The sequence below is a fragment of the Pyrgilauda ruficollis genome, unplaced genomic scaffold, assembly GCF_017590135.1.
Source record: "Pyrgilauda ruficollis isolate IOZ18807 unplaced genomic scaffold, ASM1759013v1 scaffold11, whole genome shotgun sequence".
NCBI lineage: Eukaryota > Metazoa > Chordata > Aves > Passeriformes > Passeridae > Pyrgilauda > Pyrgilauda ruficollis.
Genome location: NW_024509210.1, coordinates 5,900,574 through 5,918,687, shown reverse-complemented (window position 1 = coordinate 5,918,687; position 18,114 = coordinate 5,900,574). Strand labels below are relative to the sequence as shown.

The 18,114-nt window shown below is 44.4% G+C and overlaps 1 protein-coding gene across 7 annotated transcripts; it reads right to left on the bottom strand.

Annotated features, from left to right (window-relative positions):
- Positions 1-3,486: 3,486 nt before the first annotated feature.
- Positions 3,487-15,949, bottom strand: NCOA4 (nuclear receptor coactivator 4). 7 transcript variants are annotated; one of them, XM_041473425.1, is made up of 10 exons: positions 15,824-15,949; positions 10,040-10,193; positions 9,451-9,591; positions 9,242-9,330; positions 8,684-8,792; positions 8,009-8,080; positions 7,462-7,608; positions 6,225-7,232; positions 5,813-5,902; positions 3,487-5,249 (listed from the first exon to the last, which is right to left on the bottom strand). In XM_041473425.1, the coding sequence occupies exons 2-10, from the start codon at positions 10,178-10,180 to the stop codon at positions 5,244-5,246; spliced, it is 1,803 nt and encodes a 600-aa protein (XP_041329359.1). In that variant the 5' UTR covers positions 10,181-10,193; positions 15,824-15,949; the 3' UTR covers positions 3,487-5,243. The 7 variants fall into 7 exon arrangements, with proteins under 7 accessions (XP_041329359.1, XP_041329384.1, XP_041329342.1 ...); XM_041473450.1 differs by lacking the exon at positions 15,824-15,949 and adding an exon at positions 15,612-15,751; XM_041473408.1 differs by lacking the exon at positions 15,824-15,949 and adding an exon at positions 15,514-15,649.
- Between the last annotated feature and the right edge of the window lie 2,165 nt (positions 15,950-18,114).

The window sequence follows — 18,114 nt, the reverse complement described above, 5'->3', positions numbered from 1 at the left end:
AGTATCATTTGCAGATAAATTAAACAGTAAGTGGCAATTAGTTCAGTAATTAGAGTTACTGTGCAACAACTCATTCCTTCCTCAATTAAATAATTAAACAGGAAAAATATTGAAGAGGTCTGAAGACAGGGAAGGCAGAGCAAGGGAAAAACAGGAAACTTACTGGTCAGCAGACAGCATAATGCAAACCAAGTTTACATTTGAGTTTTCAGTACTGAAACAGCTCTTAATAATTACATTGCTTACACCAAAATAAAAACAACAAAAGCAGTAAAGGGAAGGTGATAGCTCTTACCTTCCCCCAAGAAGAAATGCTGCTTTGCTGAGAAGCCTCATTGGTAGCAAATAACCACTGAGACCAGCTTTTTATAGAGCAGGTGCTCCAGCTAACGAGCCATCACAGGTGAACTCAATTTGCTTTGCTTGGCTACCAGGTCAAATTAGTTGCTTTATGCCAGCACTTAATGTGGCATAAAGGAAGTCAGCCTTTTCTCACCCCGTGTCAATGCTGGTTTTGTTAAGCCTTATGATTCACAATTCCATAGTGCTCTGCATGTTATTATTGTGCTGTGAGAGCTGGACTTCCTTCCTAGCCTGCATTTTTTGAGGGCTGTACCACTAAAGAAACTGTCCCCCCCCTTTCCAGGCTGCAGAGGGGTGACGTGGGCTTCATCTGCACAGTGCTGTCACATGGAACATCAGGAAAATACACGCACTTTCTTCTGAGCTTTTTCTCTCCCCACTGGCATCAATGAGTTCCTCCCCTGCATGTTTCCTGGTCACCATTGGTTGGACTTGTGTTCCTGCACTCTTCACTACACTGGATGAAGGATTGAGAACTGCTTTGGGGGTTGATGGGGGGCAGGGGTGGTCTTTTTAAATGTCAGGAACTCTGCGCTGTATCTTAGATTTTCTTAAGATTTTTCAGGACTAAAATGTGAGCCAGGAACTGTCTGTCCTGATTGAAGTGGGAAAACCATGAAGCTTAACAAATGTATTTCCTTCTTCAGGTGCACTGGAGATACTATAGAAGCAAGCCTTTTCAAGTTCATCGTTAGCACAACCTTAAGGCTAGGCTGACTCTTGAGCAACTTCGCGTGTTATCTGGTGTGCGGTGCACTCACATTTCCTGGAACTGCTCACTTCAAGGGCAGAGTTGAGAGCATTTTTCTGAAATAGCTGTGTTACAGCTGTTAAAAGTTCTGGTTCATAATCTGTATATGGAGTAATATGTAGCTTGAGCTATGACAGCCAGCACAGAGGCAGCAGTGAGGGAGGTGAATTGTACCATTCAATACGGAGAATGTTTACAATATTCTGTGTCATGACATCCTGCATTCACAATTTACTGGAAATCAGTATGAAATTGCTACATTAAATTGTGACCAAAAATATATCCAAGTTGAGTAGGAATAAAAGGATGTAAAATCAAGTTGAAAACAGAATTTGGCTCAAGTTAGAGCCCTCCCATGCAGTGTTACATAAATATAAGTATGGGAGACTGTCTTGGAAGAGTGGGGTTTTGGTGCCAGTTGTACCTTTGCTGATAGATCCAAGGCAGCTTTCCATGCTGTGGCACCAAGTGAGGGGGCTGAGACAGCAGGTGTAATGGAAGGGTTTTGAATCTTGTGAAGCTGGTTCTGCTTAGACTTTGGAACAGAAAGGCAAATCCACTTACACCATTCCCTGTTAGTAGGTGACTTCTCTTACGGTTGGAGGAATTTGTTGAAAAATCACTGCTTAGGGTGGGAATCTCTGGGCACCCTGAAGCAGAAGCAGCTTCTGAAAACAGGAGGCAAATGTGTTAGGGCAGAAAAACTATCCAGTATTCATAGTCTGTTTTCTGTGATCTAATCTGGGACTTCAAAAAGAGGGGGGAAATCCTTTTGTATGCTTTAACAGAAGGTTACCTACCCCTGTGCTTAATAAATTCTAGATAGGAAACTGGAATGTTTAAAGTGGAGCTTTGTGTACTCTGTGAGAATTGGTCTGTGCGGTTCAATGCCAGCCAGTGCAGGGACACCAGAGGGTATCCCAGCCCTTTTTGGTACTTTCTCAGCATGGTTAATACCTGCTCTGTGTTCCTCACAGGTATTGCCCCCTCTGTCAGCCCCCCTCGGTCCCTGCCCTGTGGGAACAGCTGCCCCACTGACTCCACAGCTGCTCGGAGGACAAGGAGTTGAAGGGGCTGGTGCCCCAGGAGCCTGTGGCCGCCCTGCTCCAGGGAGGTGTGGGAGGGAAGGAAGCATTCCTCAGTACAAGGCATCAGTGTCAGCTCAGCTTGTTCAAAGTTCTCCAGCCATTTGAGAACCCATCAATAGCATTTGCTTCCTGCTGTTCTGTCCTTGTCTTAGGATAATTTTGAAGTACTTTTTCCCTGCCTTTGAAAACTAAACATTCAGGATACACATTCAGGAGTTCTGCATGTTACTACTTCTAAAAAAGAACTTCCAGTCCACTTTTAAAAAAGTGGTGTGTGCACACCCCCACGTGAAATGTAAGGTCTGGTGGTTCAAAGGCTGTAAATGTTCTCCGAATGAACCAGGAACAGCTGCCCCACTGACTCCACAGCTGCTCGGAGGACAAGGAGTTGAAGGGGCTGGTGCCCCAGGAGCCTGTGGCCGCCCTGCTCCAGGGAGGTGTGGGAGGGAAGGAAGCATTCCTCAGTACAAGGCATCAGTGTCAGCTCAGCTTGTTCAAAGTTCTCCAGCCATTTGAGAACCCATCAATAGCATTTGCTTCCTGCTGTTCTGTCCTTGTCTTAGGATAATTTTGAAGTACTTTTTCCCTGCCTTTGAAAACTAAACATTCAGGATACACATTCAGGAGTTCTGCATGTTACTACTTCTAAAAAAGAACTTCCAGTCCACTTTTAAAAAAGTGGTGTGTGCACACCCCCACGTGAAATGTAAGGTCTGGTGGTTCAAAGGCTGCCAGGCCCACTGTAAATGTTCTCCGAATGAACCGCGAACAGTGCAGGCTGCAGTTAAATACTGGAAAATACTCAGTGCGGGAACCAGCCATGCAAGGAGGCTGATGCTCAAACAACGCGGAGACAGAGAACTCACTTCCAATTGTACAAATGTTCTTCAGCCATAAGAGAAGAGGACCAAATGCTACTAAAATCCAGAAATCCTCACTAATTATTCAAGAGTACTAAGAAGCAAATGGGTCATTTTGTCCGAGTCTGTTTCTTCCAACAGCTGAGCAAAGCCCAGGTGACTGAGACACACCAGCTGTGTGTCCAGGGGGTCACACTGCAAGGCAGCAGCTGACAGGAGCTTCCCACTAAGTGTGTAGGAGTGAGCCAGCTCCAGAGTCTCCCTGCTCTGGAGCTCAGTGCAGCTCCAGGCAGTGGTGAAATGAACTAAAGCACTGAATCCCATCTGGATGGAAGCACAACTGTAGCAGCTTCCAGACAGGCAAGCTGGACATGCACCACAGTGGATTTGGTTGACCATCTTGTAAGTGAGACGTAACACACACTTTGGTTGCAATTATTTTTTAATGGAAAAGACTAATCTGTTTCACATAAATATCAATTACTGACAAGTCAGTTGAGTAAAGGAATACATACCCCCAAGTTTTAAAGGCTCATAATGAACTGACAAAGTAGCACACAATGACGACTACATGGAATTAATTGGAAGAGGTGGGTTGCACGTCGATCCCGTTAATTTAAGTTCAACTGCTGATCACATCTATTACTGGAGTTAGTCACAGTACAGTCTTCCCATGGAGCAACAAGGACATGTGAAGGGGAAAGTGAACTCCTAAAACATCTCTCTGCCTCCAGCAGAAAGCCCTGGCTATGAAAGTACAAAAGCCTCAAGTGTTTTGTTGATGTTAAGCCCTTTCAGGGTCTGGTTTCAGATGTGCAGTCTCCCCTTCTCAGACTAAAAACTTACTTTTAAATGAATGCACAGGATTGATGGACAGGAATGTGTTCACACTGCAAAGTGACACCAAGGTTGGATCTTAATAATTTTCTACAGGGTTGTGAGGAACTCAAATCACTCTTATTCCCAGGCAGGCTGCAGGGATGGGGAGAAGGGGGGCCTATTTTCATAGTCATTAAGAGCAATTTGTTAAGTGAGTAGAAGCTGCACCAGAAGCTATGGAGCTTCACAGTTTTTCCATGGAGCCTGACAGGCATGATCCACATTTCCATAGAACGTCTTTGCACTCGTTCCTACAGGCTCAAAAGGCTAAGTATCTGAAGAGGTATTGCTCATATTATGTCCACAGCTTCAGGAAGATCCAAGTTACTGGACCCCACTTTCACATACATAATCACATGGTAACCACAGATTAAATACCTTTAAACAGGGAGCCACAGTTTGCCAAGTTAATGTTTCCCAATTAAACAGCAGGTCATCAATCTGCTGAAGGCATCTAATTCCCCAAATATTATCTTTAAATATTATGTGGCTAAGATGCCTGTTTTCCAGTGGTTTAGTCAATAAAAATTCATTATGAATTATTTAGAACTAACAGAAACACACATTCCATTTTACAGCTTTTTCAGTGACTTTCAGTTTGTAAATGCTGGGGACACAGTAGAGTCTGATTTACTGGTGCATGAAAATTAACACCCTACCCTGTTCTCTGAAAGGCTCAAAATTCACAAGAAGAATTTTGATCTAAAACTAAGTTACCAATTCTCCTGTCACATGTTAGGTCCCATAAATCCATGTATTTTTCAAAGGCTGGATTTCACATATTTAGCTGGGAAATGCACCAACACAAGATGCAAATGAAACCTCCAAAGTGAGCAACTGCTCCATAAAACAAATTGCTTGCAAGTACAGCCTATGTAAGCTGGAACCCAATGCATGACAGTTGTAGCAGCTGAAAGAACAGCAGCACTTTTAAAGTCACTGTCAACAGTGGATGTTCCACAGCACCAGGAAGATTCTGCTTTATACCTGCACTCCCTTCGACATACTTGAAGTGACAACCCATTAAATATCCTTGTATTCCCATAATAGATACAAATTTGCTAATACCTCTAAAGCATCTGATTGCTTATGGTCAGTGGGTTTACATTTCAGAATTAATGACAACAAAAAGGGATCTTCTGCACCAAAACTCTGTTAGATAAGGAATCTTTCTTTTTGTTATAATTTTAGAAGAGAAAGCAGATGGCCAAACACAAAACACAAGCACTCAGCTGGCTGCAGTCACTCAGTGTGATGTGCGACTCATAGCAGGAAGGGGATGATTTCAACACATCCAGTTCTTCACATCTAAACAAATTTAAAATAGGGTTATTATTCTCTTTGATAAACAGCAACACTTTGGAAAAAAAAAAAAAAAAACCAACTATAAGATTATACCCTTGAAAAAAAGTGGTATTAACATTCCTCTTAGAACTGAGGATCCTGCCTTTTAGGGTTTGAAGTACTTCTGCTAAGGGCTATATTGATTAATTTCAAAAACAATGACAAAGAGTTATCAGCAGAAAGCAAAGACATGATGTCAGCTGTAAATACATTACTAAGATAAGAAAGAAGCTGCCTGGAGATTGATACATTAATTCCATATCTTAGTTACAATCAGAGTTACTAAGTGTCAATCAGTTGAGAGCTTTACACAAGAACAGAAGTAATTCCCACCCTGGCCTGTGATCAAAAGAGGAGGAATAATAACAAAGGGGAATGGTCGAAGTTGTTAAAAAGGTGTATGGGGAGGAAATTACTGCTGTTAAACACATGTAAAGAATTGAAGGTGACCATTAGCTGCCAGTGTCTGTGTTCTGTACCCCAAGTTATGATTAGGCTCAGCTGTTCTAATAGATTCTGTATCCTACCTGTAAAGGAGACCGATACAGCCATTTTTCATTATCTCCACTGAGTTTCATACAGGCAAAAAGGTCACAAACTGTAGGAAGGCCAAAGTCCTGAAAGAGAAGTCACCTTAATTACCAAACCCCAAACATAAATACATTCTGATGCATCTTCAAATTCTGTAGTGTGTTCAAAACCAAAACTGATTTTTGAGTCTTTGAGATTAATACTTTCTTCACTTAGTATAACATCTTAATTTATTTGGTGCTAAGTAACTAATAATTGTGAAAACATTAAAATAGCCCAGAAACCTAAAAACTTTCAGTCAGTATTAGTCAGAAGAGCTATGACTTTGGAAGAGAATTAAGTCATTAAATTCAGTAAAGCAATAAACCTGGCACATAAGATGCAAAAGTATCAAAAACTTATGCTCACTTGTGCTTTCTTGCGCAGAAGCCATTTATCTTCCACTGGAGGCAGGTTTGCATTTTCTAGGCCATTTGAAGCCAACACCCAACTGTTTACATTTAAGGGGAGGTGGAATGGAGCCAAGAGGTCTAGGAAAGGACTCTTGAAACTCTTGTCTGCTTTTTCCCAACTCTCCTTTTCTTCTGTGCTTTCTGCTTTGTGCTCAGCCTTGGCCAGCCAGCTTGTCAGAGGCCTCTCGAGCAATGCTTTCCAGGGTTCTGCAATCTCTGCTGAATAATCTGCTTTCTCTGCACTCATGGGTTCCCCTGGGAGCTGCTGGGCAGGGCTAAGCCAGGAACTGGCAGCAGACTTGGTCTTCTCATGCTCAAGGTCTGGTACATCTCTCTGGACTGGAACTCCATTTTTGTCTTTCCCATCTTTCTTCAGAAGCCATTTGCAAAGAGCCTCTTTTCCACAGTTTTCATCACACACACATTCTGAAAAGCTGGCACACAGATCATTAGCTTTGCACACATCTTCCACTTTAAAGGGGGCCTGAGGATGCTGAAGAAGCCAAGCATTTACAGCAGATGTAGTGGCTGATTTCTTTCCATCAAGATGCTCATTCAGGCACTTCAGATTTCCCAGGTTCTCAATTTCCACACTTTTGCTTTGGCTGCCACGACAACTGGTACATGTTTCAGCTTTGAGGAGCCAATCATTCAAATTGCATTCCTCTCTAAAAGGTTTAAATTCATTCTTCCATTTCTCATCTGAAGCAATACTTGCATTTTCTGTGTCAGGAGTAAGCAGCCAGTCAGAAAGGTCCATCTCTTCTTGTCCAAGGGATTCTAATTCCTCCACCTTTTCAATAGTGGAAAAAGATGAGTTGAGAGTAGAGGTGGAGTCCTTGCGACCAGGGGAATCTGTCTTCCCAGCAACATCACGCTGCTGATTGTGCAGGAGCCAGTTCTCCAAATCCTTCAGATTTCCCCAGGCTTGCTCAAAATAGCAGACTTTGGAGGAATTTAAATCCTGGTAAAGACACATTGAAATACATCTATTAAAACTAAAAGGCAATGTTCAGTAACTGTTTGTATAGTTAGAGCTCAGAGCATTCAGCTAGTAAGTGCCAAAGCATCGGGTGGACATGAGGCAGAATGAAGACTACTACAGAAGGTTTCATTCCCACCACATTCTGCTTGCAATCAGGTACTGTGTTTTCCCCTCTGTTCAAAACTAGGTTAGCACACAGAAGGTTTACCTGGCTGGGCTCTGACGCACACTTTTGGGTAACCCATTCCTCAAGATTGGTGCTGGGAACATAGGGAGCCTGGCGCACACCCGCAGGCCTGCTTCCGAGTAACCAGCCAGCCAGCGAGGCACTCACCGGCCCACACTGCATCTGCTGCTGCGAGAGAATGGCCTTGGTTAGGAGAAAGACTGACTGCTGAGCCAATCTATGCTGAACACCAACACAGGCATCCAGCAGGCAGCAGTATTTCTGCACCAACAGGAAAAACAGTCCTCTCTAATTACACAAAAACCCATAGGAACTGGATAGTTCCAACATCAAGGAACATTCAGTTAAAAAATCCTGTCAGTCACACCCCACATACACTTTCATACTCTGTTCTTGCCTGTCTGCTCCTGGAGCAGCTACAATATCAGATCACTGCTCACCACAGCCACTGTCACTGGTTACTCAAGCATCTTAACAAGCACAAGCCATTACTCAAGCTCACATAACGTGCTTGAGTTCTCCTCTTTCCTCTAATGCAATTAAACATGCACACACAGGTCAATCTTACCTGCTCACAGTTCATTAGGGCATAGCTCTGCCCTGGGAACCAAGGAGAAGTATTCTCTCTCTCTGAGGTTTGCTGAAAGAAAAGTAAAAATTAATTTAAATCTCTGTTTTGTCCAGTTTCTAGGAAAAATTCTACAATAAAGCAAAAATAAAGCACAGTTACAAATTCTCAGTGCTTTATGGCTAACAATGTTCTCAACATTTACAAACAGAATAGAGAAAAATTTACTACTACAGGGCAGTATAAAAATACTACCTTGAGTCTGCTTCCTTTAACAGAATTGTCTCCAATAATACAGGAAATATGTCGCTTACATAAGAATCCCAAAATACTTTTATCACAGAAAACATCTACTGTTTTAACTATTGATATCTAAAGAAAACAGTAACAAATTTTCATCTGCTAGAATAGAGCAAGAACGCAGTAGTCATTCCCTCAGCCTCTGCCAAAATACATTAAAATAGCATGTACATAACTAAACTCAGTGAAAACTACATGCAATAACTAATAAACCACTGTGTATTTATTCTACAGCTAAAATTATGTGACTCACACACAGAATCCATTCAAGCTGTCACTAAAAGCAAAAATATCACTTCGAATATATTGCTCTAATGAAAAAAAAAAAAAATCTTTGAGGCAAGTATTCCAACCCAGGGAAGTCCTGGTGCTTACCATGGTTTTAATGGAACCAAATGAGGTAATAGCTTGGCGAAGGTAAGATGTGTCAGCCTCAAAATTTAGGATGGAAGACTCTTCAGGTTTAAGTGTAAGACTTTCCAGTCTGAAAGAGAAAGGTGATAGGAAAATAAATTAAAATCTTCTTCACCTGTGCTGTTTAAGAAGTCAGTCCATTATTTCATCAACAGGCTTTCAAGCTACTTGGCAGTAATTAGGTAACAAAGAAGGCTTTTGATACAGCATACAAGAAAGGAATGGCTATCTACAAGCCAAGAACAGAATAAATTGCAAGCAAAACACCTTGAAGTTTCACCTTCTTACTTCAACTGCCATCAACAACTAATATTTGAAATAATCTGCATAAATGAGTACTTCTCCTGCTCATTATAATCCTGGTTTATCACCTCAGACTGCTGTTCTTATTTCTAGGAACTATTAAAAATGTAGGAACAGTGAGATCTATTAGTTCTATTAGAATAAAAAAAAATCAGATTAAATTCATAAGTTAAAATAAACCCAACTGTGTTAACTTGCATCATAAAATACATTTACCTCTCCAGGCAAATTGAAATCTGGTTTGCCAGTTCGTTACTGTAGGAGTGTTCCAGCTGATGAATAAGGCAATTGAACTGTCCCAAGTACTGCATGGAAGACAAAACACACATTACTGTTTCAGCTTCCAGGATTAAAATTGAGCCAATACTTGCAAGGACAATGTCTGCTTGAAAACGCCAGAGCAGCAATTGACAACCAAGCCTTACCCAGTAGAGCTGCTGTGCCTGCTGCTGCAAGGCCTCCTCTTTGAGCTGTTGGATGAGATCCACCTGCTCGAAGAGCCACACCTCACGGCTGCGCAGGCATTCCAGCTGCCGGCTGATGTGGCTGTGGATCTTGGCCTTGACCTGTCAGGAAACAAACACCATTTCTGCATCTGTCCAGCAGGGTGGACATACACGTGCTGCACTGATTACAAACTACTGTTTGTCAGTGGCAAGTGGTATTTTTGGAGAAATTTATCTCAAAAATTCATCACAGTCACCCACAGAACCACATGACTCAGGTCAGTAATAGTTCCAAGACTACCTTTAAAGATGTATCAAATAATAATATTATTTGTAATCTCTCTCTATTCTGATGTTTCAATCAACAACTTTTGGAAATTCTGCGTGCCTAAGCCAGTAATACAGGAGTACCTTTATCAAGAGCATTGGCAAAATGACATGGCAATGTGTTTGCAAATTTCTAGGAAAAATTCAGACCACCATAATAGTAAATATTCTGGAATAATAAAAACTTTAATTGAAATAATGTTAGTTATTAAAAAGTCTTTAAGAAGTAATTTAAAATTACCTCCCGCCAGTTTTCTTTAATCTGCTGTTCAGCTTTGACAATTCCAGATATAGCTGTTTCCAAGTCCTTCTTTGCTTGAAGGCACTTTGCCAGAGTCTCACTGCTGCAGGAATTTCTATTTCTATCTTGTGGTGGACTCATTCTTGAAGTGTTCCTAAAACACAATGGAAAAACGATTTCTTAATAGTTTCTATTCCTCTTTAACAGAAAAGGAAGGGCATCATATGAAGAACCATCTGCTCTACTTCACTATAAAGGTGAACAAAAAACCCCCTAAGACCCTACACAGATGCAAGTTTTCTAAAGATAGATAAAGCTCTCCTCCAGAAGCAACAAGAGTCTCTCAAACACCTCGGCCCACGGAATTTGCACAATCACAGGGAAACCAACAGATATTTGACAACAGCTTCAGCCATGGGAGTTTATGCAATCCTCCCCTGCCAGTTCCCTTCCCCCAGCTTTTATGCCTAGCCAGCAAACCCCAGAGCTGAGGGGCTGATTCAGGAAAGGTTCAGCAGCAATGTTGGAGCTGAGGGAGAATGGCCTGGCCAGGGGCAGGAAATATTTCAGTCACCCTTCTTTCCTCTGCAGGCAATGAGCTGGCTCCCATAAATGAGAAAATTCCAATAGAGTTTTACCAACTGAAACCCCACATGTTGCTACAAAGATCATTCTTGACTAAGCTGCAAAGGCCAGAATTTTCACAGCTACCCATTTTGTCCTGGTCACAGCTGTGGTAACTTAACTTCCGCACAGTCTCAATTAGAAGGGGCTCAAATACAAAATTTCTACAGAAGTTATACTGGCAAGGATTCTGCAAATAAGGGAGAAAAGACAGTATGGATTTTTAGTAAAAATGGGAAGAATCACTGTAAGCACTTTTCCTAAACAGTGGGTTATTTTGTTACCAAAAAGTTTAAATTCTCCTGTCACTTTCATGAGACTCCTGAAGCACTAAACATTCACAGTATTTATTCTATTTAAACAAGTTCTCAGCAATGACAACTATGGAAATTCCCAGCAGATTTAAAGCATACACATGTGCCAGTCTAAAATGTCACAAATTTTACCACAGCTCTGGAGGGAACTGAAAGTAGTTTTGAATATGACAAGACAACCAAGAGCTTGTGGTACTGAGCAGCTATTTAGTCTGCAATTTCCAAGCCCCATGATGATATAAACTGTAACCCAAAAGTTCTTCCACAGAAGGAAGATATAAAAGTGTGTGTTTCACACAGGAGAGGGCTAAGAGAGGCTTGCAAGTGGAAGGTGACAGAAAAAGCAATGTTCTCGGTGGGGCAGGAGCAGAGGCTGCACCTCCCTTAGTTGCCTCAGCACCATGGGCTTCCTGTCTCTCCAGCACCTCTGGACACAAGACATAGACTAGGCACAGAAGCCCCCCAAGACCCTGCACACAACTCAATCCCATCTTTACCATAACATCTCATCCTCTAGGAACTGCAGAGCACAAACACAAAAGAACTCAAATATAATATTTAAGTTTATGTTATTTTGCACCAAATCAGATGGTGCAGAAGCCTGAAATACATCATTCTCCATGCTGTGCTGTGAACACCAGTATTTGCACACCCTAGCTTTGTCACAGATTCACTTCTATAAGGTTTCATGACCTTCGCCATGCTAGCAACATTCAATAAAAGGTAAGCTAAGCTTTTTCTCACAACACTCCCTAGACGTTATCTTGCTTTTCAACTCTCATGTACAACCTACAGGATGTAGGAGCCAACACTGTGTGAGCCCTAGTTCTCAGATGTAATCTAACAAGTGGATGACAGCAATACACCCAGCCAAGAAAACAAGGATATTAGGTACCTTAAAAACTATCATATACCCAAATGTAAATTTAAAAAATCATATTGGTTATTATTTCATTTTTTATATTCTTACATAACAACAGAGTCAAAGTCTGAAAGGCTAAATAAAATACCATATTTGCTCACACAATAGATAATGTACTTTACTTTCGTGAAAATTATGTTAACTTACTTCACCACACTCTGTATTAGCAACTTGGTAATGGCACAATTAAATTTAAGAAGCTTACACACTCTTCTCTAATGATCTCTGAAACTACTGTTTGTTGCTTTTCCTTTTTTCAACGATTGCAAGACTCACTCCAGAATGTATGGAGAGAATGAATGCTGCCTTCCTCCAGCCAGCCAGTTCCTGTTAAAATGGCTGTTCTTAGGCTTTGTCACAAATAAGCCAGTAAAACTCACATGTTGAGCATGAGAACCAATCCACCCTTCTTTTCCATTTCCACAAGCCTCTAACAAAACCAAGAGGGGGCAAGAACATATTTCCTTGTTTCCCAGTTACTCCCAATTAGCACTGAGAATTTAAGACGTTTTCAGGCCATATGCTCTGATACACCCGCGATCACACAATTCGGCTCAACAGTAACAGGAAGACACACGGCTGCAGCACACCGTCATCTGCTGTGGCCATTTCCGTGCCATCAAACGCTTTCCAAGCACACGGGGGTCCCCACCAGCCCCCGCTATGTGCGTCACGGGATGCACACCCTCAACAGACGCGCTCGCACTTACTTTCCGCGCTCAGGAAGCAATCCCGCAACGTCCCGTTTATAACGCGGCCTCCATTCCCAGGCACGGCCTCCGGAATGCTTTCCGGAATGCTCCCAACCCTGCAAATTCCGCTCCAAGCCCTGGCTTGCTGGAGCGGCCCCTCGCCTTATCGGGGCGGCCCAGCCCGCGCCCCGCCCCGGCCACCGCGCCCGGCCGAGCCGCACGTCGGCAGCGCCGGGGCGGGCCCGGGGCGGGCCGCGACCACCGGCCCCGTGCCGGGCGGGACCGGGCCGAGCCGCCGCTCTGCCCCGGCCTGCCTCCGCTCAGCCGCAACACCCAGCGCCTCCAAACATCCAACGAGCAGTTGAAACCGCGTAACCTCAACGTTTTGCAACAAAACCGCTGTTTCTTGCAACTTCGTAAGTGTGGCAATGTATCTCTTCATGCAACAACAGAGCAGACCCGAGCGCTGAGGCATCCAGCTCCATCGCGGAGCTAGAGCTAAAGAGCTGCGAGCCGACCCAGCTGCCGAGCTCAACCTTCCGTCCCTGGCCATGCACAGCCCAGCAGTGAGGCTCCCCATCCAGCACTGATGCCAGACATGCCAGAAATCCTGACACTGAGCAGCTCGGATGCGAGCTAGCTTCTGGAAGGACCAAAATGACACGCACACATACACAGTTCTTGTCACATCTACTTTTGCTTCCAAATTTCACACACACAGCAGAGGAAAGCACACAGAATGGCCTCGGTTGGAAAGGACCTTGAAGATCATGTCGTTCCAATGCCCCTGCCATAGGAAGGAACACCTCTCACTAGACCAGGATGCCCAGCACCCCATCCAGCCTGGCCTGGAATACTCCCAGGGATGGGCCACGCACATGTCCTCGCCTGCATATAAGCAGTAAAAATGTCATAGCCATGAAACCAAAAGAACTGTCTGAATGATAAGGAAAATTATATTATTGTTCCTAATAGTAAAATAACTACCAGTTTTTACAGGAAGACTTTTGGCTCGTTGGAGAGGTGTCACCACAAGACCTTGCAGCTACAACTCCTGGTCACAGGTGCTCTGTGCAACCTCCTGGCTGCCTACACTCCCCTGGGATTCCCACAGATCAGAAACCACTGGACAAAAATAATTTTAAGCTTTTAATTAAGCAGCTGGTGAGCAGAGGAGGAGGAGACAGCCCTGCCTCTTCTGCAAACAGGCTGGCAGGAAACTGGTTCTACCAGCTTTTCACTCTCAGCACAACCATCCCTGCTGCCCTTGGGAAGAGCATTGTTTTTAATTTCAAATAGGTGTGGAAAAATCACCTCAAAAACAGGGCTGTGCAGAGCCTTTGTTGGGGAAAAGCTTCTGAAGGGAACGAAGCCTCCCATTGAACGGGCTCTATCTATAAATGTGGAATTGATTTCTTCCATTTGGCAGGACAAGGCTGCTCCAAAGGCTTCTCTGACCTGTCTTTATGTGGCTTTAAACCAGCTGGCTTGTTTGAACTGAAATCCCCACGGACTTCCATCTAACCCCACCAAAAAACAGTAGTTCCTCTTAAGAACTTTCCAAAATTAGACAGGCAGGAGTTGTGGTCAGGGAGTGAAGTACTCTAAGTACACGAGCTGAATCTGGGAACTTCCCATTTACATCCAAGCATAACAAGCACTTTGTACAGTGCAGCATCAGCATTATGTGCCAGTATCTGTATGGAGCCCCTGCTCCATACAGGGGGATTATTTTACTCCAAAACAAGTACACAACACCCTATTTTTTAAGTCACAAGCCATGTGAAAAAAATAAATAACGTTTAACAGTTTCGAGCAAGAGAAAAAGTGAAATAAGCACCTTAAGAAACAGTAACAGACGTTTCAGCTATTACATTTTCTAAAATTCAGGTAGTTTTCACCTGTCTGCACAGTAAATGGTCTGTGCCAGAGACCTGAACACTTGTGACTACCTTTTCTGCCTGTTTTAGCTCTGACACAGCCCAGCCAGTGCACAAAGCACCTGTACTGAGACAATCTCACAAGAGATGTCAGGCTCTGAACAGTCACAAGTCACTAATGCAGCTTGAAGAACTCTGATCACCACTTTATTCCATTATCATAAATATATATTTTATGCACAACAAGTATATAATTGAAACCACAAAGTATCTGAATATGAAGGCCTGATACCTCCATGCTATAATCACTGAAAATACCAAAGATACACCAGAGTGGGGAAAACACACACTTAACGTAGGTTGCTCATTACAATGCATCTTTCAGACTACTGCACTTAGAACTCCTTCGGAAAACAAGTGACAAACCCCTGGTTCTGCCCGAAGCATCTGGCCCCAAAGACAGCACTGCCATGCCCTCTGCACATCCATCTACCCAATGCCATGCCCTTGCACCGTGACGAACAGTGGTTTTTACATGGCTGCCGGCTTTTTTCCGCTCACCTGACTGCATACCTTACCGAAAGTATCGGGGGAAGACAACCTTGTTCCTCTGTCATCTTTTCTCTTTAATCTCAGCCATAAAGACCGAGTTTAAAGCTGTCAGAATGCTCAGCAAACCTCCGGAAGCTCTGGCCCACACCACTTACCAGCATCGAACAACACGGGTCTGACAAACTTTCGAGAAACGCGACGCGGCACAACCCCGACCATTCCTAACCCAGACATTTACTGCTTATATAACCTCTGAGAAGCGCAGCTGCTAACAAAAGACTTTGCCTTTGCAATTAGAGACGTGGCTTTAGGAGCGCTCGCGGCACAACCCCTCCGGCACACGGAGAGCGAGATCAGTACAAACCCCGTCTCCGTGTTCCGTGAGCCCGGCGCCGCGGAGCGTCCATTTCCCGAGCGACCTGCCCGACCCAGGCCGGGGGACAGCGCACTTCCCGCTGCGCGGCACGAGGTGCCTTAAGAGATGCCTTACCGGATGCCTTAGGGGATTCCTCACGGGATTCCTCACGGGATTGCTCCCAGCTCCCCCCGGATGTCTCCCCCGCCCTGCCGGCCCCGCCGCCCCCTCACCGCTGCCCGCGCGCCGCTCCCTCAGCCCCGCGCCGTCCGCCCGCCCGCCCCGCGCGCTCTCGCGAGACCGCCGGCCCGCGCGCCCCCTGCCGGAGCGGCGGAGCGGCTGAGGGAGCGGCGTTGCTGCTGCTGCTCCTGCTCCTCACGGCGGCCAAAATCCGGGAATCACGGCTGACCCGGCACGGCAAATCCACGGAGCACAGAACGTGTACCATGGGGCGAGCCACCGGTGTGGGTCTTTTTCGTGTCCACCGGAAATTTCCCAGAGTACGTGGCTTGGTTTTGGGTTTTCATTTCCGCAAGTGTGGAGCACGGCAAGAACACCTCCCAGTACTACCACGCCGCTTTCCAGCTGGGAAAACTGGGAAAACGATCCAGTTACTGCTCCCTGCCCGCGCGCTTTAGCCAGCCGGGAGCTGGACTCGATGGTCCTCGTGGGTCCTTTCCAACACAGACTGTTCTGTGATTCAGTGAGACTTCAATCTTTACGGGAATCCCCTGCCAGCACATTTGTGAAGCGCTGCCTTTTGTACGTGTACACACAGCATTTAAAGCTTAACAGAGAATGTAGGTGGGCTTCAAGCAGAAAGGACTTCAAATGGAAATCTAAGTAGCTGAGTATATGTGGTAGCTGAGTCACAATTTCCCACACATCTCCTCCTCTGGGCACAGACCAAGGAGCCGTTCTTCTGATCAGGACCTCACTCGCGGTTACAAGTACAAATTATTCAGTGCTGACATAAGAGAAAGTATAAATCAGCCGCCTGATCCCAGATGTGCTGTTACCCTAGGAACAAGCATTTCAGGTATTTGGCTTCCTTGTCTAAACATGTAGGACACACAGGCTGTGTTATATAATCCTCCTCTGTGTACTTGGATTTAAGAGGAAAAATAATACCAACCCTGCCCGACCTTGGAAAACCAGGAGTGCTGATAGAACTGTTGTGTCCTCCCAGGCACAGTGGACAATGACAGGTTTCTGTCATGTCATCCACAGGCTTGATGAAGGCAGTGTTATAATCCAGATGGTCTGAGATTTGGGTTTTCATTTCCGCAAGTGTGGAGCACGGCAAGAACACTCCCAGTACTGCCACGCCGCTTTCCAGCTGGGAAAACGATCCAGTTACTGCTCCCTGCCCGCGCGCTTTAGCCATCCGGGAGCTGGACTCGATGGTCCTCGTGGGTCCTTTCCAACACAGACTGTTCTGTGATTCAGTGAGATTTCAATCTTTACGGGAATCCCCTGCCAGCACATTTGTGAAGCGCTGCCTTTTGTACGTGTACACACAGCATTTAAAGCTTAACAGAGAATGTAGGTGGGCTTCAAGCAGAAAGGACTTCAAATGGAAATCTAAGTAGCTGAGTATATGTGGTAGCTGAGTCACAATTTCCCACACATCTCCTCCTCTGGGCACAGACCAAGGAGCCGTTCTTCTGATCAGGACCTCACTCGCGGTTACAAGTACAAATTATTCAGTGCTGACATAAGAGAAAGTATAAATCAGCCGCCTGATCCCAGATGTGCTGTTACCCTAGGAACAAGCATTTCAGGTATTTGGCTTCCTTGTCTAAACATGTAGGACACACAGGCTGTGTTATATAATCCTCCTCTGTGTACTTGGATTTAAGAGGAAAAATAATACCAACCCTGCCCGACCTTGGAAAACCAGGAGTGCTGATAGAACTGTTGTGTCCTCCCAGGCACAGTGGACAATGACAGGTTTCTGTCATGTCATCCACAGGCTTGATGAAGGCAGTACCATAATCCAGATGGTCTGAGAGTTTTGTTTTTTTTGTTGGTAGAGTTGCTTCACACAGTTCACTTTCTGCGTGGATTCATTGTGGTTAAGGTCATGCCTTCCTAAGAGGATTTGCTCTTTGGACACATCTTCCATCTTACTTCTAAAGGAATATCAAGGGTAAGGAACCACATGCATCTTTTAGCGGTCTCTTTCCTCCCACCCCTCATGGCAGCACATATTGCTCCTCCCTCAGCCGTACCCTTTGCCATGCCAGATGTGCCTTGTTATACAAACTTGCATAGCAGATCAGAAAAAGAAACTTAAAATGACACGAGCTTAAGCAACAGGGAAGTTGGTGATCTACTAAAACAGAGGCAAAAGGTTGGGTAGAGATGCAGTTTTATGGGAAAATAGGGTAATCTCGTGTTAAAACAGAAGCAAAGATGGAGATGTGGTGGGCAGTTCCTTAGCACTGCATAAAACTGTGTATCACTGTTCACAGTAAGCCTCCAGCAAGAGCATTTTGGACGCATAAAGGGGATATAAATACGCATCAGAAATAGTTAATGCCTGCAGCCTTTCCCATCAGAAGTTTGTGACACCACATAATGCATGCCTATACCCAAGATTCAGTGCTATTTCTTGCTGAACGGGAATCCCACTTACAGTTCTGCAGCATAAAGCCCATCCTTCCTTGATTTGGCAAAAGTGTATAATGACTCCCTTGTCACTACAAGACATTTTTCCTTGCTCGTCTGCAG

Coding starts and splice junctions, on each gene's coding strand:
- NCOA4 (XM_041473425.1), bottom strand. CDS start 10,180: ATGAGTCCACCACAAGATAGAAATAGAAATTCCTGCAGCAGTGAGACT. Junction 8,793..9,241: donor ATTTCAATTTGCCTGGAGAG/GTAAATGTATTT, acceptor TTTCTCTTTCAG/ACTGGAAAGTCTTACACTTA. Junction 5,903..6,224: donor TTCTGCGCAAGAAAGCACAA/GTGAGCATAAGT, acceptor CTTCTCTTTCAG/GACTTTGGCCTTCCTACAGT.